Source organism: Phyllobates terribilis, unplaced genomic scaffold (assembly GCF_046119375.1).
Source record: "Phyllobates terribilis strain yellow unplaced genomic scaffold, ASM4611937v1 Scaffold_2__4_contigs__length_985480577, whole genome shotgun sequence".
Classification (NCBI taxonomy): Eukaryota; Metazoa; Chordata; class Amphibia; order Anura; family Dendrobatidae; genus Phyllobates; species Phyllobates terribilis.
The window spans coordinates 689,792,102-689,818,495 of NW_027362762.1; the positions used below are offsets into that span (position 1 = coordinate 689,792,102).

Here is a 26,394-nt window from a genome sequence, read left to right on the forward strand (position 1 = left end):
TTTTAAAGACTCTGCTGATAACCCCAAAAAGGCCATTTGTACCACCTGCCATGCCAGCATCAGCAGGGGTGACAAAACTACCAGCCTGACCACCACCAGCATGATCAGGCACATGGCAGCAAAGCACCCGACTTTGTGGGGTGAACCCCAGGGTCCACGACCAGTGTCAGCGGGTGTCACCACTGCTTCTTCCGCTGTTGTGCGTGCAATAGAACCCCCTATTGTGTGTGCAAGGCAATCCCCTGTCCATACTGCATGCAAAGATCCCCTCTCAAGAAACAGCATCAACATCCACGTCCCATCGCAGCGTTCAATTGTCCATATCCCAGACCTTTGAACAAAAGCGGAAATTTGCAGCCAACGCCCCACAGACCACAGTCCTAAATTCGCACATTTCACGACTGCTAGCGTTGGAAATGCTGCGTTTTAGGCTGGTGGAGACAGAATCCTTCCGCAACCTTATGGCGGTGGCCGTCCCTCGGTACTCGGTCCCCAGCCGACACTATTTTGCCCGGTGTGCCATCCCCGCACTACACAAGCACGTGTCCCAAAACATCTGCCGTGCCCTCAACAACGCAGTTACTGGGAGAGTCCACCTGACAACGGACACGTGGACAAGTGCTTGTGGCCAGGGACGGTACATCTCCCTGACGGCACACTGGGTAAACATAGTGGAAGCCGGGACCCAGTCGGACCTTGGGAGGGAACACATCCTCCCCACACCGAGGATTGCGGGCCCTATGCCAGTCAGAGTTGCCCCCACAGTGTACAGCTCCTGCGGATCATCCTCCTCCTCCTTATGTTCAGCCTCCATCTCAGATATCACCCCATCAGTTACAAGCTGGAAGCACTGCAGTACTGCCTCCGCCAAGCGGCAACAGGCTGTGCTGAAACTCATAAGCTTAGGTGAGAAACCTCACACTGCTTGTGAGTTGTGGACAGCTGTGAAAGAGCAGGCAGATCTGTGGCTGAGACCGCTGAACCTACATCCAGGCATGGTCGTGTGTGACAATGGCCGTAACCTGGTGGCGGCTCTGAGGCGAGGCGAGATCACACACGTACCGTGCCTGGCTCATGTGCTTAACCTCGTGGTTCAGCGGTTTCTTAAATAGTACCCCGAGTTGCCAGATCTGCTCGTCAAAGTACGCCGCCTGTCAGCTCATTTTCGCAAGTCGGCTACAGCTCCCGCCGCCCTTGCTGTGTTGCAGCAGCGTTTGCAGCTTCCGTCACACCGACTGGTGTGTGATGTCCCCACACGTTGGAACTCTACCCTCCACATGTTGCAAAGGATTTGTGAGCAGAAGAGAGCAGTTGTGGAGTACCAGCTGCAACAAGGCCGTCGATATTCAGGTCAGACTCCACACATAAGACCTCAGGAGTGGACCTGGATGTCTGACATATGTACCATCTTGACAAACTTTGAGGAGTCCACCAAGATGGCGAGTGGCGATGACGCCATCATTAGATTCAGCATTCCACTTGTCTGTCTTTTGCAACGCTCTCTGCAGAGTATTAAAGAGGACGCATTGCAGCCAGAGTATGATGAGATGGATCAAGAAGCCGTAGCGGTCGATTACACACAGCCCAGCCTCATCTCATCCCAACGTGCATTGGGGGACAATGAGGGAGAGGAGGAGGAGGAGGAAGAACAGGACCTTGTATCATGCGCTGTAGACGGTAGTACCTGTACAACTGTCATACCGTCGGTTCAGCGTGGGTGGCCTGAGGACAGGGGGGAGGAGGAGGAGGAGGAGAAGGGGGAGAGCATGGTCAGTCATCATCTTGGTGAGGACACGGAAGTCTTGCCCGTTACCAGTCTGGCAAGCATGGCTGACTTTATGTTACGCTGCCTTAACCGTGACCCTCGCGTTGTCAAAATGTTGGGAGACAGTCATTACTGGTTGGTGACACTTTTAGAACTCTTAAAAAAATTCCCATCTGAACACGCTAGCGGCAGAGGTCACAGTTCGTTGCCCAACCAAGGCGTACATGCGAGAGAGACGCAACTCCAATCCAGCAGAGGCAGGGGAACACTGTCAACGTTCGGGACAGTTTTCTCAGACCCTCCCTTCGGACAGACCCTGAGGCGCGGGGTACTCTCACAAGAAGTGGAAAGTTTCAAAAGATGGTGAGGGAGTATCTTGCCGACCGTACTAGCATCCTCCGTGATTCCTCTGTGCCTTTTAATTATTGTGTATCCAAGCTTGACACTTGGAATGAACTCGCTCTGTATGCCTTGGAGGTCCTGGTGTTATGATCTGCTACAGGGACAAAGGAAAGACAGGAGAACTGTCCCTACAATAGAACTAAACGAGATCCCTACGATGTAACGGGGAACCTGATGCTGCGATCAGACCCGCTAAAGTCCTCGGCTAGTCTGTACGAAGACCTATAGATGTGAGGGAGGGATCCCTACAAGAACTAGGGACTGGGATAAGTTGGACACCTCCTAGCAGAAATAGTAGCAGTCAAAGACAAACACACAACAAAAAGCATAGAGGTCAGAAGACCTAGCAAAACTAACAGAGAACGGCAACAGAGCACCAAGCTAGCTCAAGAGTAGTAAATACAATGAAGTCCAGCAAGACCAGGAGGGCGGAGCCGGATTAAATAGGCAAAAATGGTCATGTGACCAGCAAACTAAAAAAAACCTAACAGGAGAGTTCTAACACCTGGCCTGCCCTGCCACTAGCGTGTTAACGGAGCATGTTTTTAGTGCCGCTGGGGGAATTATGACTGATAAGCGCACTCGCCTGTCAACTGACAATGCTGACAAGCTGACCCTTATCAAAATGAACAAGGGCTGGATTGGGCCAGACTTCTCATCACCACCAAATGACAGCAGAGTAACAAAGTCAAATCCACTGTGTTATTTCTGGAGGTGTATTCACATGCACCGCTTCACACCCACACATGGGTATACGCTTCCTCATTTCGGCTGTTTTATGTTCTTCTCCTTATCCTCAGCCTCCACCACCACAATACCACCAGGGTGACCGTGGTCCGTGTTGCCATTATTGAAAGTTCCTCCGTCCTTATTTTTGTCAGCTTTTGCTTGGAAGGCATAAGCAAAGACTGTGGGAGACCCACTCCCCAATAATGGAAATAATATTTTTAAGATGCTGTACTGTATGGCTCTTGTAAGGGGCATTAAAACTGTCTCGTTAACCCTAGAACGCATACCTGGGGCCTCGCAGGCCCGCCCTGTTAATTGTTTTACTATTTTCTGCAAGATTACTTTAGTTAGAATTTTGAAATTCTAGGTATTCCTCAGGTATATAGTTGTTTGTCATTTTTGTTTGAGTTATTCCATGTTATTTGCACATGGGCCTAAAAGGCCCCAGGTATGTGAAAATGTAGATTTTTATGGTCATGCGTTCTAGGGTTAAGCTACTGCGACCTCCACGTCTCTTCCGAGGGGCATTAAAAGCGTCTTGTTAAGCTACTGGGACCGCCACGTCTCTTCCCAGGGGCATTAAAACCGTCTTTTTAAGCTACTGCGACCTCCACGTCTCTTCCGAGGGGCATTAAAACCGTCTTGTTAAGCTACTGTGACCTCCACCACTTTTCCAAGGGGCATTAAAACCATCTTGTTAAGCTACTGCGACCTCCACGTCTCTTCCGAGGGGCATTATAAGTCTTGCTAAGCTACTGGGACCTCCATGTCTTTTCCGAGGGGCATTAAAACCGTCTTGTTAAGTTACTGTGACCTCCACCACTTTTCCAAGGGGCATTAAAACCATCTTGTTAAGCTACTGGGACCTCCACGTCTCTTCCGAGGGGCATTAAAAGCATCTTGTTAAACCACTCTGAACTCCACAGCTCTTCCAAGGGGCATTGAAATGTTGTTTTTAATTAACTCTAACCTCCACGACTCTTCGAACGGGCATTGCATTTCCTCCTAATTTTTGGCAGCTTTTGCTTGGAAGGCATAAGCAAAGACTATGGGAGACCCACTCCCCAATAATGGGAATAATGTTTGTAATATGCTGTACTGCATGGCTCTTGTAAGGGGCATTGCAAGTTCCTCCGTCCTAATTTTTGGCAGCTTTTGCTTGGAAGGCATAAGCAAAGACTATGGGAGGCCCACTCCCCAATAATGGGAATAATGTTTGTAATATGCTGTACTGCATGGCTCTTGTAATGGGCATTGCAAGTTCCTCCGTCCTAATTTTTGGCAGCTTTTGCTTGGAAGGCATAAGCAAAGACTATGGGAGACCCACTCCCCAATAATGGGAATAATGTTTGCAATATGCTGTACTGTATGGCTCTTGTAAGGGGCATTAAAACCGTCTTGTTATGCTACTGTGACCTCCACCACTTTTACAAGGGGCATTAAAACAGTCTTGTTAAGCTACTGCGACCTCCACGAGTCTTCCAACGGGCATTGCATTTCCTCCTAATTTTAGTCAGCTTTTGCTTTTCAATGCATAGGCGAACACTAAGGGAGACCCACTCCCCAATAATGGGTAGAAGGTTTTTAGTACGCTGTAATCCACGTCTGTTTCAAGGGACATTGCAGTTCCTCATAATTTTTGGAAAGCCTTCCATTCACTGCTTAGGCCAACAGTGCACAGGAGACCCAGTTGCTATAAATGGAAAAAATGGTTTAGTTAAGGCCCTCTGACCTCCATGTCACTTCCAAGGGGAATTGGAGTGCCTCTAAATTTTTGGTAGGCATTGCACTCCCTGTATGCCCTATAACTGTGTAGCTGAACTGCTCCTTTTGATACAGAAACATATCCTACAAGACATGTGTGGTTAACTGGCCTGATATTGATGTGAATAGTCCCTGTTCCTCCTGCTCTTTCTCCTTTGCCACCACCTCATCCATCATTTATCTCCTGAAGCTTTGTTTTAACGGGAGTCATAGAACTGGGATAGTAGCAGGAAAACATCCATCAATCCTCGGAGGAGGTAGGATATGTGCCAAAATGCTGACCACCTCAGGCCTAGCTGCTACTACATACATGCACTTGCATTCCAAGAAAACAAAGCAGATGCTAACTTCTATCATCATCATCATGCTCCTCACCTTGGCACTCTCAACTCCCCTGATGGAGAAGCCAGGGCCCACCGGAGGAGTCTGGTTCTCTGGTGGGCTCGTCCAATGCTGCCCTAAAGCAGGCCAGGCTAAGAAAAGTGTGGGGGAAGGTGACAGAACAAATAGGGGCAGCTGGGGACCATTATGGACACCCGGCCGCCGGGTGGCTGGGGACTGAGTATGGATACTAGGCCGCCGAAGCAGCCATGAGGTAGTGGTCAGCTTCGGCCTCCTCCAAACTAAAAGGCCCCATTTCAAGTGCAAGCTAGCAGTATGGCATTGCAGCCTGGGGGTGGGAGGGTGGCAGACTGCACACTTACGCTTGCATTAAAAGAAAACAAAGCAGATGCTAACTTCTATCATCATCATCATGCTCCTCACCTTGGCACTCTCAACTCCCCTGATGGAGAAGCCAGGGCCCACCGGAGGAGTCTGGTTCTCTGGTGGGCTCGTCCAATGCTGCCCTAAAGCAGGCCAGGCTAAGAAAAGTGTGTAGGAAGGTGACAGGAGAAATAGGGGCGGCTGGGGACCGTTTATGGACACCCGGCCGCCCCCAGGCGGCTGGGGACCATGTGTGGACACCCGGCCGCTGGGAACCGTGTGTGGACACCCGGCCGCCCCCTGGCGGCTGGGGACAGAGTGTGGACACCCCGCTGCCGGGCGGCTGGGGACTGAGTATGGATACCAGGCCGCCGAAGCAGCCATGAGGTAGTGGCCAGCTTCGGCCTACTCCAAACTAAAAGGCCCCATTTCAAGTGCAAGCTAGCAGTATGGCATTGCAGCCTGGGGGTGGGTGGGTGGCAGGCTGCACACTTACGCTTGCATTAAAAGAAAACAAAGAAGATGCTAACTTCTATCATCATCATTTTCATCATGCTCCTCACCTTGGCACTCTCAACTCCCCTGATGGAGAAGCCAGGGCCCACCGGAGGAGTCTGGTTCACTGGTGGGCTCGTCCAATGCTGCCCTAAAGCAGGCCAGGCTAAGAAAAATGTGGGGGAAGGTGACAGGAGAAATAGGGGCGGCTGGGGACCGTTTATGGACACCCGGCCGCAGGGCGGCTGGGGACCGAGTATGGACACCCGGCCGCAGGGCGGCTGGGGACCGAGTATGGACACCCGGCCGCAGGGCGGCTGGGGACCGAGTATGGACACCCGGCCGCCCCCTGGCGGCTGGGGACCGAGCATGGATACCTCGCTGCTGAAGCAGCCATGAGGTAGTGGCCAGCTTCGGCCTCCTCCAAACTAAAAGGCCCCATTTCAAGTGAAAGCTAGCAGTATGGTATTGCAACCTGCAGGTGGTTGGGTGGTTGGCTGCATATTTGCGCTTGCATTGCAAGGAATGGGGTAGGTACAATTGAACACTGCCCTGGGACAAGGACTTGCACGGGGATAGTTGCAAGTCTGCATCTTCTGATGTGGCAAGGATCACTTCTGATGGGCACACTTTTAGGCAGTGACCTGGGAGTCAGAGATACTTCCAGGGGTCTTCCCCATGCTGTTCCCATGTCTTTTCAGCACTGTGTGCATGTGTCACACAGCACATGGCCAGATAAGGTTGTAAAATGTTAAAATGACATTTCCCGGTGAATGCATTTGTCACGGTTGAAAGCAATACAAAAGTGCAAAAACGCATGAAAAATGCTACTTGTGAACATAGCCCAAGGTGTGGAGGAGTATTTTTGTTTTTGGTTATTTATTTTACCTTATACACAAGTCTTTACCCTGGAAAGGAAATTCCTTAACATATTTCACAGGAAAACCGTTTCAGTTTCGTTTTTGAACGTTTTATTGTGAGCCTGTAAAAGTGGCTTAATACCTCTGACCATGTTGTTGACAGCAGTGACCTGGGGGTCAGAAATGCTTCCAGGGGCGATCCCCATGCTGCCCCCATGTCTTTTGAGCACTGTCACTATCGTTTTGGGCACTTTTTAGGCTTTCTACAGACTGCCGGGGGTGCCGCCGCAAAAATGCTTGGGTCTCCCATAGACTAACATTGGGCTCGTTGCTCGGGTCGAGCACCAGAGTATCACGGTGAGCTCGGCCCGAGCTTCGAGCACCCGGGCATTTTAGTGCTCGCTCAACACTAGTCATTATCAAATGTAGAACCTCTGGGAGGATTCACTATACAAATGCATCCACAATATCCCCAAATATTTCCACACACTTATGCATTGGCGAGGCTCGTCCGATATACGCGGCAAATCGCAGCATGCTGCGATTTTTTTCTCAGTCCAATTTCAGCTTTCATAGATTAACATTTGATAGAGTGAAATCCGATTTTTTATCGGATTGCACTCGTCCGTTTTTCTCTCAAATGAGTATGAGCCCTTACATTGATTGTCCTCAAATGTGTGGACCATCGCAGTGCATGTTCCAGGTATTCAAAACTCAATAGTGTATGCTTTATCTAATTTGCAATGGGGGCATTTTCATGAGCAGACTCCAAAGGCGAACCTAGAAAAGGAAGTGCGACCAAAAGATCTTTGAGATCTGCCATTCAGACAGCACAGGAGATAATACATGCGTCCCTCGCCAAAGTTACATACTCTGCGTATGCACAGCTGTGGGAAAATTGGGAACATTGGAAGTACAGGGTCAGGGTTGAGGCACATGGCAATGAGATGTCATTATTGTTGCTGGCTGCCAATTGCAGGGAAGTTGGTTTATTTTGTGGGTAAATTGTTTTATGGCATGTTCGACCTTTGGACTTAAACTGAGGGTCTTAAAAGATTTGACAAAATCATTTTTAGTGCAGCTGATGTTAAAGGGTGTGAGGCAGTGAGAGGGATCATATGAGAGGGACGGTATGTATCCCCCATGTATCCCTCAGGATGTGCATAGAGGCATATTGAACCCACTGGAGTGCATTGCAATCACAGAAACAGCTATGGTTGCAGTGCAAAATAAAAGTAAAGTTTGGACTTGGTCAAACTATTTGGCTAAGCTGGATTTAAAAAAAAACAGCATGGGCTTTTATTTTTGGAGTGAACTACAGGATGGCAGTGAGGCGGTTCACTCCCTCCAGCCGGGTCTTACAAGTGGCTCATGGCCACAGATTCCATTTAAAAACCTGCAGCAAAGGTTTGGCTGTGTCAGTGTTGGGATTGCTAGCAGCAGAGCAGGAAGCTCTGCAAGCCTGTGTGAAGCTTAACACAGGCCTGTGAAGGCAACATATCTGATGCACCCTAAGTGATATGGCACGGACTTCTCCCACGGCAACAGGTTTACACGGACTGAGTGAATATCCCGGCTGCAAACCGGAGGACAGCTTTTGCATTTGAGTTGTGAGTTTTTGGACAATAAAAAGTTTAAGTTGGACATTCTTGGGTCACTGCCTGTTCTATCGCACTGTGTGAACACAGTCGCACTACAATATGGTGGAGAATGTGGGCAGTGTGAACTAAGAAATACCCTGACAACTGCATGTCCGTGATCAAGCCTGCAAAACTTCAGCTCAGGCCTACCGACAACATGGAGGAGCTACTGAAGCAGTTGGTGCTCACTCAGCAGCAGCAGCTGCATCTCCAGTGGCAACAGCAGGAACAGCACCAATAGCAGCAGCACACTAATGAACTGATTATGCAGCGGATTGCAGCTCTGCAAGAGACGCTACCATCACCGATCCCAGAACGTCGTGAGGCCCGGAAAAGGTCCGTTCCGCATTGAGGAAGTGGAGTCCGGAGGACAACGTGGAAGCTTTCCTCACCATATATGAGCACACCGTGGAGGGAGAGAACCTGCCAACTTCCCAGTGGGCTGAAGTGGTGGCTCTGTTCCTGATGGGCGACGCGGAGAAGGCCTACTTTGACCTCAGGAGGATGCCCAGGACTATGGGAAGCTGAAAGGTGAGATCCTTGCACGACTGTGGGTTAATACCTATGTGAGAGCCCAACGAGTGTTTTCATGGACCTTTGTGGAGTCCCGACCCACCAGGTCTCAGGCATATGACTTTCTGAAGCTAGTTAAAAAGGTGGCTCCAGCCTGAGACCTTGACTCCATCCCAGATGGTAGAGAGGGTGATGGTCGACCAGTTTCTCAGAACTCTGCCAGCAGCTATACAGTGTTGGGTGGGGCAAGGGGACCCGGGCACTCTGGACCAGGTGGTTAGCCTGATTGAGAGGTATATGGCCACTCAGGACTTCATAAGGGACTCTGCCCCACTGCGGCTACCACGCCGGACCCTGCAAACCCAGGAGCCTGGGAAAGGGCCACAACCCTCTGCTGGGGTCGATCAGGACAGAGCCCGTGTAGAGGGGATAACCCGGAGTGATGGAGGACAGAAACCAGTTACCCCCAAGCTGGTCTCATGGACTAACGGTGCCACCACTATTAGGTGTAGGCGGTGCCACGAGCCAGGACATGTGGCTGCCAACGGCCCCCTGACTGTAGAATCCATGGACTGCGGGTTTACTCGTCGGATGTAAATGTATGCCCAGACAGTTTGTACTACGAATGCAGATACTACATGCAGTGAACCCCAACTGTGCCAGGTACACGTCAATGAGTACCCGACAGAGGCCCTCTTGGACTCAGGGAGCCTAGTGACACTTGTCCATGTGTCATTGGTTGCCGAGGACAACCCCAATGGTCGGAAAGTGGGGGTTGTTTGTACACATGATCGATGGGTTCATGGAGAGATTTAACAAGACACTTAAATCTATGTTAAAAAAAAAGTGGTCTCCAAGGACGGGAGGGATTGGGACATGTTACTGCCCTATTTGATGTTCGCTGTCCGCGAGATACCACAGACTTCCACGGAGTTCTCACCCTTTGAGCTATTGTAAGGCAGGCAAAGGGGGTTGCTGGATGTAGCCAAAGAGACGTGGGAACAGGAGCCGATGCCGCATAAGAATGTAATTGAGCACGTGGCAAGCATGCAGGATCGGATCACCGGATCGGATCACGGCGGTCATGCCTATAGTAAAAGAGCATCTAATGGATGCCCAGGCAGCACAGAGTCGCACGTATAATAAAAGAGCCATGGTCAGGTCCTTTAAAGAAGGGGATCGGGTGTTAGTGCCCACAGCAGAGAGTAAACTCATGGCCAAGTGGCAAGGGCCATATGAAGTACAGGAAAAGGTGGAGTAGGTGAATTACAGAGTGTACCAGCCGGAAAGAGAAAACCGGAACAACTGTATCATGTAAACCTGCTAAAAGCCTGGAAAGACCGGGAATGTTTGGTTACCGATGCGACACCGGTCGTACCGTAGGGGAACCCTTTGTCACCGGTAAGCGACAAGGCCGGGTGAGAGGTTAAGATAAGTGATGCTCTCATGAAACAGCAACGACGGGAGGCTCGGAAATTTTGTGCAGCAGAATACAGACGTTTTCTCAGAACTGCCTTGCCGGACCTCGGTGATCCGTCATGACATTGTCACCGAGCCTCGGGTGAGGGAACGAATGAAACCGTACCGTGTGCCAGAGGCCCGGAGGCAAGCCATCGCGGCTGCAGTGAAAGAAATGCTCCAGTTAGGAGTCATCGAGGAATCCAGGAGTAAGTGTGCTAGCCCCTTTTGTGCTGATTTCAAAGCCAGACGGATCATGATGATTCTGTAATCACTTCCAGAAATTGAATGAGGTTTCAAAATTTGGCCTTTATGCAATGCCTCGGGTAGACAAGCTGATCGAGAGACTGGGGCAGATCCAGTACTTCATCACGCTCGATCTCACCAAGGGTTACTGGCAGGTGCCAGTGACAGAATCGGCAAAAGAAAAGACCGCCTTTATAACGCCAGAGGGTCTCTACCACTATGTCGTCTTGCCTTTTGGATTACATGGGGCCCCGGCCACCTTCCAGAGGTTGATGGACATAGTGTTAGAGCCTCATCAGAAGTACGCGTCAGCATATTTAGATGATATCATCATCTTTAGTACCGACTGGCATACCCACCTGTCCCAGGTACAAGCGGTGCTGGATTCACTCAGAGTCATGGGGTTAACAGAGAACCCAAAAAAATGCGCGATAGGTCTCGAGGAAGCCCAATAGTTAGGGTACGTGATTGGCTGTGGGGTTATCAACCCCCAAATAAACAAAATCGAAGCCATTAAAAACTGGCCCCGACCTCTTACTACTAAACAGGTAAGAGCGTTCCTCGGCATCGTTGGGTACTACCGACGATTTATTAAAGAGTGGGTCTCCTATAGTGGCAATGCCCATGCTGTGACTGCAAGGACTGCCAAAATTTGGGAAAAACCTTAATATCAATTTAAAAACACATAGAGCTGGGCCACAGTAACGACATGTTCCCATTAGAAAGAAGTGGGTCTCCCATACTGTTTGCCTATGCAGTGAATGCAACAGTTCCCAAAAATTTGGAGGAACTCCAATATCCCTTGCAAGAGACGTAGAGGCCGGAGAACCTCCTGAAAACAATATTCCCATTTCTAGGAAGTGGGTCTCCCATACTGTTTGCCTATGCAGTGAATGCAACGGCTGCCAAAAATTTGGAGGAACTCCAATGTCCCTTGCAAGATACATAGATATGGTGATATGGTAAATATCGTGGTGATATGGTGGTGGAGGATGAGGAGGAGGAGGACAAGAGCATATAGACAAAATCAGGAAGCTTATACACATGTCTGGGTGTGAAGGTGCATGCGAATAGAGTTAGACCTCCTAAAAAAAAGACACTGTATTTGAGTTTATGCTACACTGCTATCATTTGGTGGTGTTGAGAAGTCTGGCCTAATCCAGCCCGTGTTCATTTTTATAAAAGTCAGCCTGTCAGCATTTTCAGTTGACAGACGGATGCGCCTATCGGTTAAAATTCTACCAGCACTAAAAACCTGCTCTGACAAAATGCTAGCGGCAGGGCAGGCCAGGACCTCCAAGGCATAGAGAGCCAGTTCATGCCATGTGTCCAGCTTGGATACCCAATAATTATAAGGCACAGAGGAATCACGGAGGACGTTGGTACGGTCGGCAAGGTACTCCCTCAGCAGTCTCCAAAACTGTTCCCTCCTTGGGAGAGTACCCCGCACCTCAGGGCCTGTGTGATGGGAGGGTCTGAGAAAACTGTCCCAGAACTTTGAAAGAGTTCCCTTGCCTCTGCTGGATTGCATTTGTGTCTCTCTCACCTGTATTCCTTGGTTGTCCAATGAACTGTGACCTCTGCCGCCAGCATTTTCAGATGGGAATTTTTTTAATAATTCCGCAACAAGGGCATTCTGGTACTGCCCCATTTTATTAGGCCTGTCCGGCAAGGGAATAAGAGCCAGAAAGTTCTCCTTGTAGCGTGGATCTAGAAGTGTCACCAACCAGTAATGACTGTAACCCAAAATTTGGACAATGAGAAGATCACGGGAAATGCAGCGTAACAAACTCAGCCATGTGTGCCAGACTGCAAAGAGGCAAGACTTCCGTGTCCTCACCAAGTGGATGACTGACCATGCTCTCCTCTTCCTCCTCCTCCTCCCTGTCTTCAGGCCATCCACGCTGAACAGACGGTATGACAGTTGTGCAGGTAGTACTGTCTATAGCGCAGGAAACTTGCTCCTGTTCTTCCTCCTCCTCCTCTTCCTCATTGTCACCCAATCCACGTTGGGATGAGATGAGGCTAGGCTGTGTGGAATCACCCTGTATGGTTCCTTGCTCCATCTCATCGTGCTCCGCCTGCAATGCATCCTCTTTGATTGTGAGCAGAGAGCGTTTTAGAAGGCAGAGAAGCGGGATCGTGACGCTAATTATGGCATCATTGCCGCTCACCATCTTGGTGGACTCCTCAAGGTTTTGGAGTATGGTACAGATGTCTGACATCCATGTCCACTCCTGAGGTCTTATGTGTGGAGTCTGACCTGAATACCGACGGCCATGTTGATGCTGGTAGTCAACAACTGCCCTCTTCTGCTCACAAATCCTTCCCAACATCTGCAATGTAGGGTTCCAATGCGGGGACATCGCACACCAGTCAGTGAGCTGGAAGCTGCCAAAACTACTGAAGCAAGGAAAGGGCGGCAGAAGCTGTAGATGACTTTCTAAAATGGGCACAAACGCGGCGTACTTTGACAAGCAGATGCGACAGATCTGGGTAGGTTTTGAGAAACTGCTGAACCACGAGGTTAAGCACATGAGCCAGGCATGGTATGTGTGTGAGCTCGCCTCGCTTCAGAGCCGCCACCAGGTTCCAGCCATTGTCACACAAAACCATGCCTGGCTGTAGGTTCAGCGGTGTCAGCCACAGACCTGCCTGCTCCTTCAGAGCTGTCCACAACTCTTCAGCGGTGTGCGGTTCGTCACCTAAGCATATTAGCTTCAGCAAAGCCTGTTGCCGCTTAGCCGAGGCAGTGCTGTAGTGCTTCCAGCTTCTGACTGATGTGCTCATTTCGGAGATGGAGGAGGAGGTGCAGGAGCTCTAGAATGTTGGGGCAACTCTGATTGACCCAGGCCCCGCAATCATCCGCGTCGGGAGGACGTATTCCGTGCCAAGGTCTGACTGGGTCCCGGCTTCCACTATATTAACCCAGTGTGCAGTCAGCGAGATGTACCGTCCCTGCCCACAATCACTTGTCCACATGTCCATGGTTAGGTGGACTTTCCCAGTAACTGCGTTTTTGAGGGCACGGCTAATGTTGTGAGACACGTGCTTGTGTAATGCGGGGACGGCACACTGGGAGAAATATTGTTCGCGGGGACTGAGTATCGTGGGACGGCCTCCGCCATCAGGTTGCGGAAAGCTTCCGTCTCCACTAGTCTAAAAGGTAACATTACGAGCGCAAGCAGTTGCAAAATGTGTGAATTTAGTAGTGTGGCATGTGGGTCGTTGGCTGCGTATTTGCGCTTGCGTTCCAAGGACAGGGGTATGGACAACTGAACGCTGCGCTGGGACAAGGAAGTGGATGTGCTTGCTGATTGTGCAAGTTGAGAGTGTGCACCGACACGTGCAGGGCGGGAGGCATCTTCGCATGCACCATGGACAGAGGATTGGCATGCATGCACAACAGCGGAAGATGCAGTGGTGTCACCCACAGACACGGTTTCTGGACCCTGGGGTTTGGCCCACTTAGTAGGGTGCTTTGCTGCCATGTGCCTGATCATGCTGGTGGTGGTCAGGCTGGTAGTTTTGCTACCCCTGCTGATGCTTGCCTGGCAGGTGGTGCAAATGGCCTTTTTGGAGTTATCTGCAGAGTCTTTAAAAAACAACCAGACTCGGGAAGACCTAACAGTTGTACTGGCAACTTCCGTCGTGTTGGTGTTACGGGGAATGCTTTCCTGCCTTGGGTCTGCGGCCACCACACTGCTTCTTCCTGACTGTTGTGGTGCTACGCCTCCCTTCCCTTGTGTGCTGCTGTCCTTGCTTTGCATGTCCCCCTGCCAGGTTGGGTCAGTTAATATATCATCCACCACCTCGTCTTCCACTTTTGCTCCCTGGTCCTTCTCCTGACTTTCTGGCAACTATGTCTTATCATCATCATCATCCACCTCTTGAGACAGTAATTGCACTTTCCCACTGTTGCCTTCGTGTGACCGTGGCTGCTCAAATATTTGGGCATCGCTACACGTGTTGTCCTCTTGACTTGCTTGAAGCTGGCCGGGCAAGAGGCCCAAATCTACAAATGGAAAAGTGAACATCTCTTCTGAGTGTCCAAGTGTGGGATCAGTTGTCTCCGGGCACTCGGCATGGTGGGAGGAAGGAGGATCAGGGTGAGGAAAAGGTGGTCCATACTCATGGCTACTGAGACATGACCGTGTGGAAGACAGGGTGGTAGTGGTGGTGGCAAAGTGACTGGAAGCATTATCTGCTATCCAACCAACAACCTTTTGACATTGCTCTGGGTTCAATAGTGGTGTGTTGCGTTCCCCTAGCAATTGGGACAGGAAGGTCGGGCAACAAGATGTGGGTGTTTGTTGTGGCAAAATTTCAGCTTGCCCACGGCCTCTGCATGGACCATCATCATCACGTCCACTTCCCCGTCCCTTGCCACGCACCTTGCCCATTTTAAATGGAGGACAATATTTTCCACGTTCACTACAAATGGCTCATTTTGGAACGCAGTTATATGTGATACGTCTGACAGAGAACCACGGTTTTAAATAGCAGGCCTGTAATTTACTAATATTATTCTACACAGAGACCTAGTGTGAATAGCTTGACCGACACACTGCAACAGAATGGAAAAGGAGGCCAATATTTTCCAGGTTCAGTTCAAATTTCTGGATTTTTATCGCTAAAATATGGAACAGATCTGGCTGTATTTTGCAGTGCTAACAAGCATATGGAGCAGAAAAATGAGTACTCTGGATTGCTTTTTAAGCAAATAACCAGGATTAAGATAAAAAAAAATGCCCTGGCCCCTGATACCTGGGGCTATGTCTACAAATATCTATAAGAACAGCAGCAGCAGGAACGTGCTATGGACCCTCTTGCAATATATGCACTGCAGTCTGCCATATACACTGCCTGCCTGCCTCTTGCTATCACTTTCACCACTGAAAATATGCACATGGATTAGTCCTCAGAAGGACTGTTAGTTCCGATGGATATATAGATATATGTTGTGGAATACCTATACTTACTCTAAACAAGCAAATCTCTCCCTGACTCAGCAGCAGCTCTCCCTTTGTATTACATGTGGGCAAGAATATTTGGGGCCCAACCTTTTCGAGAGTTGATAGGGAACTTCAAATTTGCTTTGTTACAGATTTGATCATTATGCACAGATTTAGTTACAGTTTGGTCTGACATCATGCCTTGAAAGTTCCGGAAACGCGCTCAATTTGTGGGCCTGATCAATAAAGCAAGAATTACGGTGAATCGATCAATAAGCCATTTTATGAAATGTAATAGGGCTGTGGCAGTGAGGCATATCGAATTGCTAGCAGGAGTTGGTGAATTTGAGGGATGACGGGGTGCATTTAAATGCCACTGGTACGACAAGGAGTTGACAATAACCCTATCAAGTAAAGCCGGACATGGAGAGATGTAGGGGGAGGACTTCCTGACAGTGATTTGTCTGAACTGGAATGGGGTAGATCACTTAAGGGGAAAAGAAGACTTAGGGTGAGCAAGGGCTGAAATAAATAGAGGTGGCGGGATTCACGTCACTCTGCCACGAACACGACTCACTCGCTGTGCCTGAGACTTGGTTGTGACTGTAGACTGGAACTCCGGTTCTCACATTCACTCACCTATCACAATACCCTTTCAATGAGCTAAGTGTACGCCAAAGTCAATTCACACTAACAGCACACGTCTTGCTGACACCACATGCCATTATGATAGACCAGCAAGGCACCTACCCTGGGTGACACACTAGTAAAAAATGCACTCCCAACTTTCCCAAGCACCCGATAGGTACTCTACTTGCACTCCAGCATACACAGGATAACACAACTAGATTATCCTTTCCCTCATCGAAATTGTACGTATGTTTAGAGCAGCAAGGAACAAACTCAATAAATTTTAGATTTTATATGAAAAATAAGGTACAATGCTTAAAAAAATGACAAAAATATGATACAGACAAGGCAAAAACAGTATAAAAAGAAATGGATAAATAAAGCCCTTCCAGATTAGATCCTTGAGCGATTCTCTGCATAGGAGACGCCATGGAAATTTTGACAGATCTACAATGTATGCTGTATTCAATGGGTCTGAGTTTTTCTGGGTGAGATATTATAATGGTTCTCATCCACACCCCTCCTCATAGGCAGGTGAGAGAAGGATGGCTAACCGTATGCTCAGAAAGATGAAAGCAAAGACATAATTCTAATTTATGTCATAATTTTCCACAGGAACCTCCTAGAGGAATAATATGACTGCCAGCTGGGTTCTCCCGGTGAACGTGGCTAGGATATTTGTGAGTTAATCAGGTATTCTCAGTGGACCCAACCTCTCAGGCAGCTGTCACAAGATTTACAAGAGCCTCTATCTCACCTTGCTCCAGTAAACTGCACACCGACAGGGCACAGGCTTCCCGGTCATAATGTGCCTTAATCATATTTTCATGGAAGACATTTTGCTACTTTCTGCCATGGTCTACAGTGACAACATACTTGACATCATTTAGACACCGGTGGATGAGATATGGGCCCTACCAAGCAGCCTGCAGTTTATTTTGCTTCACAGGGACTAGTACTCAAGTTTTCTGATCCACTTCATAAACACTTTCTCTGGCATTGTGCTCATATCACTTCTTCTGATCCGATTGGGCCTGTGCCATGTTCACGTGTACCAACCAAGAGTTTGCATTTTTTTCTCTGACTCGCATTTTCCCCCAGAGTGGACCGCTTTCCTTCATCAGATGTAGGATGCAATGTACACAAACATAAACTCAAATAGGCAGTACCCTGTGCAGGCCTGCGTTACCTCTGTTAGAAAATAACAGGTGTGCCAGATAGTGCTCCCAGTCGAGTTCCTGAGAATCGACCAACATACATAGTTATATAGGTTCAAAAAAATATATAGATCAATAAAGTTCAACCTTTCTCCACTATTAATACAGTTATAACAGTTGAGCATTTGGTCCAGTCACCGCCCACAGTCAGGATTCTTTGGTGCTGGCAGCGAGTGCGAGAGGTCACATGACTAAGTATTCGATATGCATACTTCTAGCCACATTCTGACTAGACGTACATGGCCTCACCCAATACAAGTGAATTGAGCGAGGCCGAGCACATCTAGGTGGCATTTGACTGCATGTATACATATCACATATTTGCAGTCTTGTCAATGCCGGAACCGGAGGATCCTGATAGCATCCGGTTCACATGCTGTGAGGATTCAGAAGTCTGCAGTAACACAAATTGACTGCAGACTTTCATCTCATACATGGACAACCCCTCTAACATCTTGAGCATTTGTATTAAAGGTCCCATTAAATCGCATGCACAGACTACGAGGTGTTGCATTTTCTTACAGAGGCACTGCATCAAGTTCAACATGAACTGGATCGCCTGACCAGTAAGCACCTCTTTGAAATATCCTAAGCAAGAAAATATATTTATCAGGGCGTAGGCCACCAAGTCGGCCTTAATGGCTTAGAGGTATAGAAAAGCACAATATACCATTGTTAGGTTTTGAGCACTTCCCAAAACTGATGGTTACAGCCAGAGGCCACATGAGGTCTATGGCAATTTCCTGGAAGAGCTAATAAATGATGGGCAAAGGGACTAATGGGCCTTGGACACAGGCCGGGATTTCCACACATTTTGGCACGTCGTACAAAAATGGCAGAAATTTTAGGCCAATCAAAATTGTGAGGCAGTCTGGCTTAAGTACCCCTAAATGTCCAGATAGGGGAATCTCTTGGGCAATCCTCAGTTGTTGCTCCCAAAACTGGCAGGGCTCAATGATTTGCTAACCATACATGTCAGGAGCCACAGGGAATAGTCTCCCTTGATCCCAGAATATCCTTTCATGTCAGACTCATCCGGGGGCTTGTTAGCAAGGTCCCAATGTGTCTCTAAACTGACATCAGTTCGTAAAGCGGCAATAAACTTCTGAATGACTTGGTGGAAGTTAAAGGGACAGTATTCCTGGAGGTGAGGGGTAAGAGGTGCGTGTACAAGAAGTAGACATATCAGAGTTACGGACACTCTGGCTAAGGTTCATAGTGGATAGGCAACTGGGCCCCAACTTTCTTGGTTGGGTGGGTCACCAAGAAAACATACAGGTTTACCTTCATCCTGACATGTCTATAGCATAACTGGTTCCATAACTACTACACATTATGTTAGCAGTATCATCCAATGTTACATTACTAGGTTCCACATGGTCACATCATAATAGCATTAGATATTTTTATAGTATGGTATGGTTTGGCAAGGTTAAAATGAGAACAAATTAACTTATCATTTTGCATAATAACAGAGCTTGTAGGGTCATCATCAATATACTGGAATATCAACCGTCCCAGATCAGTACCTAGTAAGTCATTGGTGGGAATATTCTGCAGACACTTCCTTTAATCCCCTCCCTGCACCCCAGTCAAGGTAAAGCCGTACCATTGGCAATGCAAGGTTGACTCCTCCAATTCCTGTATCAGAGTTTTTCCTGGAATCCTGGAATAATATCCGTGGGCGAAACAAGTTCTGGACCAACCAGAGCCATCTCATTACGGGTGTCCCAGAGGTCATGGGTGAGATTATATTTCCGTATGAAGGCCTGTTTTGATGGCCTAACCATCTCCATCCTTGTCATGGGAGAGAGCTGCTAACACTTCCAGGTCTTTGCCTCTTAACCCTGGGGTTAGGTACCAAGCCCATTGGGCAGTGGGAAGGTAGTACTGTCTGCAGGTCTATTAAAATCCTTTTCGGGAAGTGTCCAGGTTCCCATTTTTTTCCATTACATGGAAGTGCTCCAAACATGGTTTAAAGGTGGAGGGTTCATTGGACTGGCTGTTCTGTGGGGTAGAGTGCTGCATTTAGAGTTGTGCTAACTCCAGTATGTACTCTCTGAATGGCCCTAAGCAGCCTCTTATTTAGCCTGGGTCTGTCATTCTACAAACTCGAGCTTGGCATTCTTAAAACAAGCTACATTTGAAGGTCACATTCTCCCATTTGCTGGGCAATTAGGGCAAAGCTACCGTCCATTACACTCTGGGAGCTGTGATTGCTGGTGGTACCCTCTGCATCAGGAAATTCTAGAACCAGATCCATGGATTGATATTCTGGTGCAATATTGGTCCCTGGCTCCAGTACCACATTTTGGTTGGTTCTTGGCAGCATCCTCGTCCAAGGCACAGATCAACATGTCTTTGGATTTATAGGTCCGAACGATACCTCTGTCTTCACAAAGGTGAATCAAAGCTTTCTCTTGCTTCTTATAAGTAACTGTTATCTTAGTAGTTACTGGCCAAATAAAAGAAAAGATAAACAAGAATGGGGGGGATATTTTGCAGTTAAGTCTTAATAATCAAAATTAAAGTTTGTCCTTGTTGAGTGGAGTGCTCCTGGCAAGATACTACCAGTCCCCATGTGCATGGGTTTATTAAGCACTTACTGCTCTAATAAAAAAATTATCCCACCCTGTCATCAATTTTGTCATGAACACCGCCCACATGCTGCACCCGACTCAGATGTGACTGTAAAGGGGAACTCCGATTCTCACACTCGTTCGTCCAATCATCTATCACAATAAGGTGACAAATGAGCTGACAAGTGCACCCCACAGCCAGTTTACACATCCACACCACACTTCTTGCTGCCACCAATGTTTTGATAGACTAGCAAGACGCCAGCCCCAAGTGACACATTAGTACACACGCACACTCAATTTTCCTAAACACCTGATAAGTACTCTTCTTGTACTGTGGCATACAGAGGGTAAAACAAAAAGGTTATACTTTTCCTCTTTAAGGTTGTGGGTATGTTTCGAGCAGCAAGAAACAAACATATAAAATTTTAGATTTAAATGGGTTATCCGGAACTTTGTAAGTTCTTAGCCCCATAGGAAAAAATAACCAGGCAGGTAGTTACTAATTATCTGCCTGTTCTAGCCGCTGAAGGTCTCTGCCAGATCAGAGGGTCACAGACCACTCCCGCCTGGGAAGCATGCTGTCAATCAGCATGACGTCAGCATTGACAAAGAAGACCTGAAGAGAAACCACTGCTCTGTTGACACGAAGTGAAAAGAAGCAGGAAAGTCACCGCCTGAAATGGCAGAGATCAGAGCCGGGCAGAACAGGCAGGTAGTTAGCAATTACGGTACCTGCCGGTAAGTTCTTAGCCACATAGGAAATAATAACTTAAAGCGCACTTGTCAGCAGGCTTGTGCTCAGTAAACGACATACACTGTCAGGTGGGTGACATTACACGGATTAAAATGATACCTTGGTTGATGAAATCCGCTCTGTGGTTCTTGTGCAATCTTTACTTTCAGTTTGGAGATAATGATATGCTCGTGCTTCGGGGCGGCCTGTGGGGTGCGCTCTATCTGGAGGAGAGGCTGAAGCCCTGGGCTAAGCCAGTGGGCAGAAGCCGGCATGACGAGGGTTTGGAAGAGGAGGTGGTGTCATGGGCTTATAGGGGAGTGTTAATGAGGGATGGTTAGTTATAAGGGGACCCTGGGGAGGTGTTTAGTCACTTTCCCGCTCCAAGGGCACCCATTTATCCCTTTGTCATCACCTGCGGGAGTTCCACCTTCAAATATGTCAGCTAATGAGGATCAGGATGGATTTCTGGACACTGGATTTCTGGCCGGTGGAATTGCAGCACCCATGCGGCCTGGTATTACTCTATGTCTTGTCCGTTTCCTCCTATTTTAATGACACAAGGTATAGTGGGTAGTCAGAAGTCACGGGAAGTAGGCACGGTTTCGGGTAGGGGTAGTTTAGCACTAATTTTTCCCAGGCACTGGGGTGCAAGATTTATTGGCTACGTTAAAAGATTGCGTGGCGAGATTGGAAGGGGGTAGTCGGCCCCCATCGCAGTTGTCGGCCTGGTGGGGGGCATGAATAGTGAGGTAATTTGGACCGAGGGCCCGGCGTCCTGTATTTGTTTTTTGGGAATAGTTATTGACTCTGTTAATTGGGAGTTACCTGAAGAAAAGTCTCAGCTTTAAAGGCTGAGGTGGCTAGGGCGCTACGGATGAAGAAGCTTACTTTAAGGCTATGTGCGCACGATGCGGAGTTGAAGCAGAAATTTCCTGAGCTTTTTTGCGGATTTTACATGCATTTTTGACGCGTTTTTGAAAGCATTTTTGTACATCAATGAATGCTTTTTGGAGCTAAATAAAGTTATTTAATGGGATATTGCTTAAACCCTTGGATTACCATAGAACTTAGGTGAGTATATTGGTTTATTTAAATGATTAAAGAATATGGCTGCTGTAATGCAAATAAAGTGTTTACTCTGTGTCTGTATTTAACTCTTTACTTTACTTTAATTAAGTTTGGTCATGAAAAGGTCTGATTGACACCTTGTCATCACCAAACAAAAGAGTTGGGTGTCAGCTAGTCCCATTCGCCTAATCTTCATTAACGTTTCTATTCATGTCATTTTTGCGGCTGCGGTGAGCTGTTATTTTTAGCCTGGGAAGTTGCCATTAGGCAAACATTTTCACTGGCCATAATTAATATCTCACAGCTGATTCGTTAGCCGCTATGTCCCCCCGATCAGCACTCAGCAGCGCTTTGGAAGCATGTTTTTGTTGCGTCCAAAACGCGGTGTTCTAATCCTGCACTTTTGTTGTCGGTACATGTGAATCCACCGCATATAATGACCCTTCAATCGGTCAAAATCTGTAGCGGAAACCAGCGTGTCCACTACAGAAATTGACATGCTGCGGGTGAGTTTGGGTACGTGACCACAGTCAGGAGCTGCTGCAGGTTTGACGCTGCGTGTTTATACAGAATCAAACCCGCAGCGTCCAGATGTTACAGCATAGAGGATGGAATCTCTAGAAATCCCATGTCCATTATCTGTGCATCAGAGGCTGCGAATCACCCGTGGACACTGACATGCGGTGCGTCTTTCAGGACCGCAGCATGTCAAATTCGCTTGCGAAGTCGCTACTCACCGCAACAGAAATTTTGACCACTAGAAAGTATTTAATGTGGTAAATCCGCATGGTTCAGTGAACGCATGTGAATTTACTTGCATTTAATAGAATGCAATATTTTGGATGCAGAAAAAAATTGCGTCCAAAGCGCTGCTATGTCTGAATTATGGGCACAGAGCCCAAAATTTAAAAAAAAATGGTGTGGGCTCCAGCGTCATTTTTATAACCAGCAGAGGGAAAGCCCACCGCTGGGGACTGATATTAGTATCCGGGGAAGGGGCCATTAGCCAACAATGTTCCCTGGCTATTAATATCAGCCCACAGCTGTTTGTTTAGCCTTTACTGGCTAGATTACAGGGGGACCCCCCAGAAAAAAATTGACGTGGGGTCCCCCTATAAAATCTAACCAGCAAAGGCTAAACTAGACAGCTGCGGGCTGATATTAATAGCCAGTGAAGGGGCCATGAATACTAGCCCACTCCGTGGCTATTAATATTACCCCCTCAGCAGTCTCAGAAATGGCGCATCCACAAGATGCGCCGAATCTGACACTTAGCCTCGCGCTTCCCACTGCCCTGTAGCGGTGGCAAGTGGGGTAATGGGGTTGGGGTTCACGTCAGCCTTGTATTGGTGGTTGACCTGAAGCCCAGGTTAGTAATGGAGGGCGTCTATAAGACGCCCCCATTACTAACTGCGTAGTAAAATGGGCGCCGCTTTTTCAATAAAAGATACGGCCAGAATAAAGTATTTTAATGAAGTAAAAAACACACGGTTCTACAATTTTTTTTAATACCCTCCGTCCGTGAAGCCCTTGATCTCCAGAAAAAAACGTAAAAAAACAAACAACCATATCCCTCACGCAGTCCACGATTACGCCGAGTGTCCCACGGCGATCTGGTTCACTTCTACAGCAATGACATCAGCAATCACGGATGTCACTGCTGTAGAAGACAGCAATGAATACTGACAGCGGTGTAAAATCACCCGTGTGATGCTGCAGGAGGTCACTGGGTTTGATCAGCTGAAGATCAGCTGATCAGCCCCAGTGAGCTTACCACCCTGGGAACATTCTTGCGAATGTTCCCAGGGTGAGCATCACATGACCGATCAGCTGATCACTGGCGTCACTGCAAGTCCTGGCAGCTCGGTACACTGTGGGGCGCGAGCCTGCTCCCCGTAGTGTACCTTTGTCCGCCGAGGACCAAGAGGACACCGGGGACCGCTGGACAGGTTTGTATCAAGGTTTATTTTTACTTTTTTTTTTTTTTTTTCTTTTACTACCGAGGGCACACGGGATGGGCAGAGCAGACTGGTCTCTCACTGTCGAGGTCGGATGAGAGGAGAAGTAGCCTCCTCTCCCGACCCGGGTACCACCCACACCACGTTTCCGGCACGATTTCGCGCCTATTGATTTTCATTGAAACCCAGCAATTCTGCAGGCATAGATATTCTAACTGCGGGTTTGCTGCGATTCAATGCAAGTCAATGGGCGCGAATTCGCTGCAGAATCGCGTAATAAATTGTAATGCTGCGTTTTTTACCGCAATGGTAACCCGGAGCGGAAATTTCCGCATCATGTGCACAGCACATTCAGATTACCATTGCTGTACATGGCAGACCTATTAAGAAGCGGCGGAAAAACAGCATCGTGTGCACATAGCTTAAGAGAGATTCAGTCACTGCTTCGCAGACTCAATGTTGCATGTAGAGTGATGCCTACGGGGCGTGTTTTTTTCTCGCAGATTGGCCAGTGCAATAGCTGGGGTGAAGGCCCCTCATCATTATGTTCGACTTTCAAAGGAACATAAAGAGGATTTTGTAGTGTGGGCGAGTTTTTTGGAATGTTACAATGGTCGCTTATTATTGATGAAGAAAATTGTGGATAATTTTGACTTGGAATTGTTTATTGATGCAGCTGGTAGTACGGGATTCGGCACATACTTTCAGGGTCAGTGGTGTGCGAGTGAATGGCCAGATAGGTGGCGTTTGGTGGGGTTGGTTAAAAACTTGACTCTTTTGGAAATTTTCCCAATTTTGGTGGCAATGATGTTGTGGGGACGGCACTTTCGAAACAAACTAAATTTGTTTTCATTGTGACAACATGGGCGTTGTGCTAGCAATAAATAGTATAACTGCATCTTCTCCACTGGTGATTCGTGTGTTGCGTCGTCTTGTTTTGGAATGCTTAATGCTGAACGCCTGTGTAACGGCATCACATGTGCCCGGTGTTCAAAACTTGTTTGCTGACACTCTCTCCCTCTCTCTCGTTTCCAGTGGGATCATTTCCGGTCGTTGGTTCTGGACGCAGTCGAGAAAGGGCTGGATTGCCCTCAAGATTTATGGAACTTGGCATTCGAGCAGCCCAACCCTTGATTAGTTCATCGCTGTCGAGCATTATTTTATTTTATTTTTTTATCTCATAGATTCTTGTGAAACTATCACCAAATAAAGAGATCAAATCAAATTCACCCATGGCTCAATGGTTTAAAACAGCAGCAGCAGGGTCCTGACAAAGAACGAATGGGTCAACATCATAGGTTCAAGCACTCCCCTAGCTTGTAAAATTTATTTATTCATTTAACTACTTTAATATATTTTTAATATATTTAAAAAAAAAATTCTGCATTTATATTTTTAAATGTATGAGTAAAGTTTTTAAGTGATATACTCCATTATGCTTTATGATTGTTTTGTGTGTGCTTTACGGTGTATATATGCATTTAGTCTGATTCCCCCGCCCACTGGGTGTGGCGGTTTTTTTTTAAGGGAGGCGTCTCCATATGCATTCTTTCGCTATAAATAACAGACCCTGTATGTGTATAGACTATCCTGAGGAAGTGGTGTGACCACTACGAAACGCGTAAAAATAAAGTCTATTTCATCATTACATCGACTTGGATTCCTCTGGTATATTATTCTGACAGGTGAGCAGCGCAGTCTGATGCCCCATTTTCTTCACCCAACAAAGGAGCAGTACATGGATGGCATAGCAGGCTGTGTGGGAGTTATGGGAGAAGCGTTTGGGCGTTATTGAACAAGCTCTGTCTGAGGATGATCAGGCAGGGCTGTTGTGGTTAAGCGAGAGAGCTTTAGAGGACTGGGCAGTGTCTAAGGTAAATAGGTTAATTTCAGGTTTGGCATTTGGTTTTAAATATAGGGGGTGTAGGGATATAACAAACATTTTTTTGGTTCGTGTAATGCAGCGGCTTGCTGCATTGCTAGAATGTCCAGGGGGTGTGCTCTAGCTGACCATTTACCTCCCCCTCAGGTGACTGATCACGTAACTGTGACATCATCACAGGTCCTGTGTGCACAAAAGGATATATAAACCCTGGTAGTTTTGAAACAGGTAGAGAAAGAGTAGCCTTAGAGGGCGAGAGGCCTGGTCCCTGTGTGGGACTCCACTAGCCTGGAAGGCAGAGGCTGGATCCCCCTGTGCTTGAGATACCAGTAGCCTTTGAAGGTACGTGGCCCGGAGGCCCCATCTGGGAAGCGTTAAAGCCACAGCTGAGGCAGAACCGAGCTGACTGAAGCAGCTACGACCCGGCAAAGGTAAAAACACTGCTTGATGTGGACATTGATATTGTTACCTCGCTGAAGGCTGTCTGGAGCCAAGTGGGCATGTTTGTCACTAGACAGGCTCTGGGATATTATGTGTAACATGTCGGCGAGCCACTGAGATGGACTATGTTATGAGCGGTTTATAAGATGTAATAAACTGCTGGACTGTGAATTACCGAAAAAACGTTGCATGTGTGCTTTAATTGACTCAGTGAAGCGGGTGCCCCCAGCGTGATGAATAGCATTACCTTACATACGGCAGGCTATCAAGGGTTTTCGTAGGGGTAAAGAACAGAGGGAACCGGGCACCCGGTTTCGTTTGAGTTGTTATAATGTTTAAGTAGAGAGT

At 47.8% G+C, this 26,394-nt stretch overlaps 1 protein-coding gene across 1 annotated transcript in view; it reads left to right on the forward strand.

Annotated features, from left to right (window-relative positions):
• The window catches only part of KLHDC8A (kelch domain containing 8A), a 210,019-nt gene extending 185,030 nt beyond the window's left edge, over window positions 1-24,989 (forward strand). The window contains exon 7 of the mRNA XM_073666984.1: window positions 24,759-24,989. Within this exon, the coding sequence (XP_073523085.1) occupies window positions 24,759-24,861 (103 nt within the window). The 3' untranslated portion in view covers window positions 24,862-24,989. The remainder of the gene's footprint in view (window positions 1-24,758) is intronic.
• The last annotated feature ends 1,405 nt before the right edge of the window (window positions 24,990-26,394 follow it).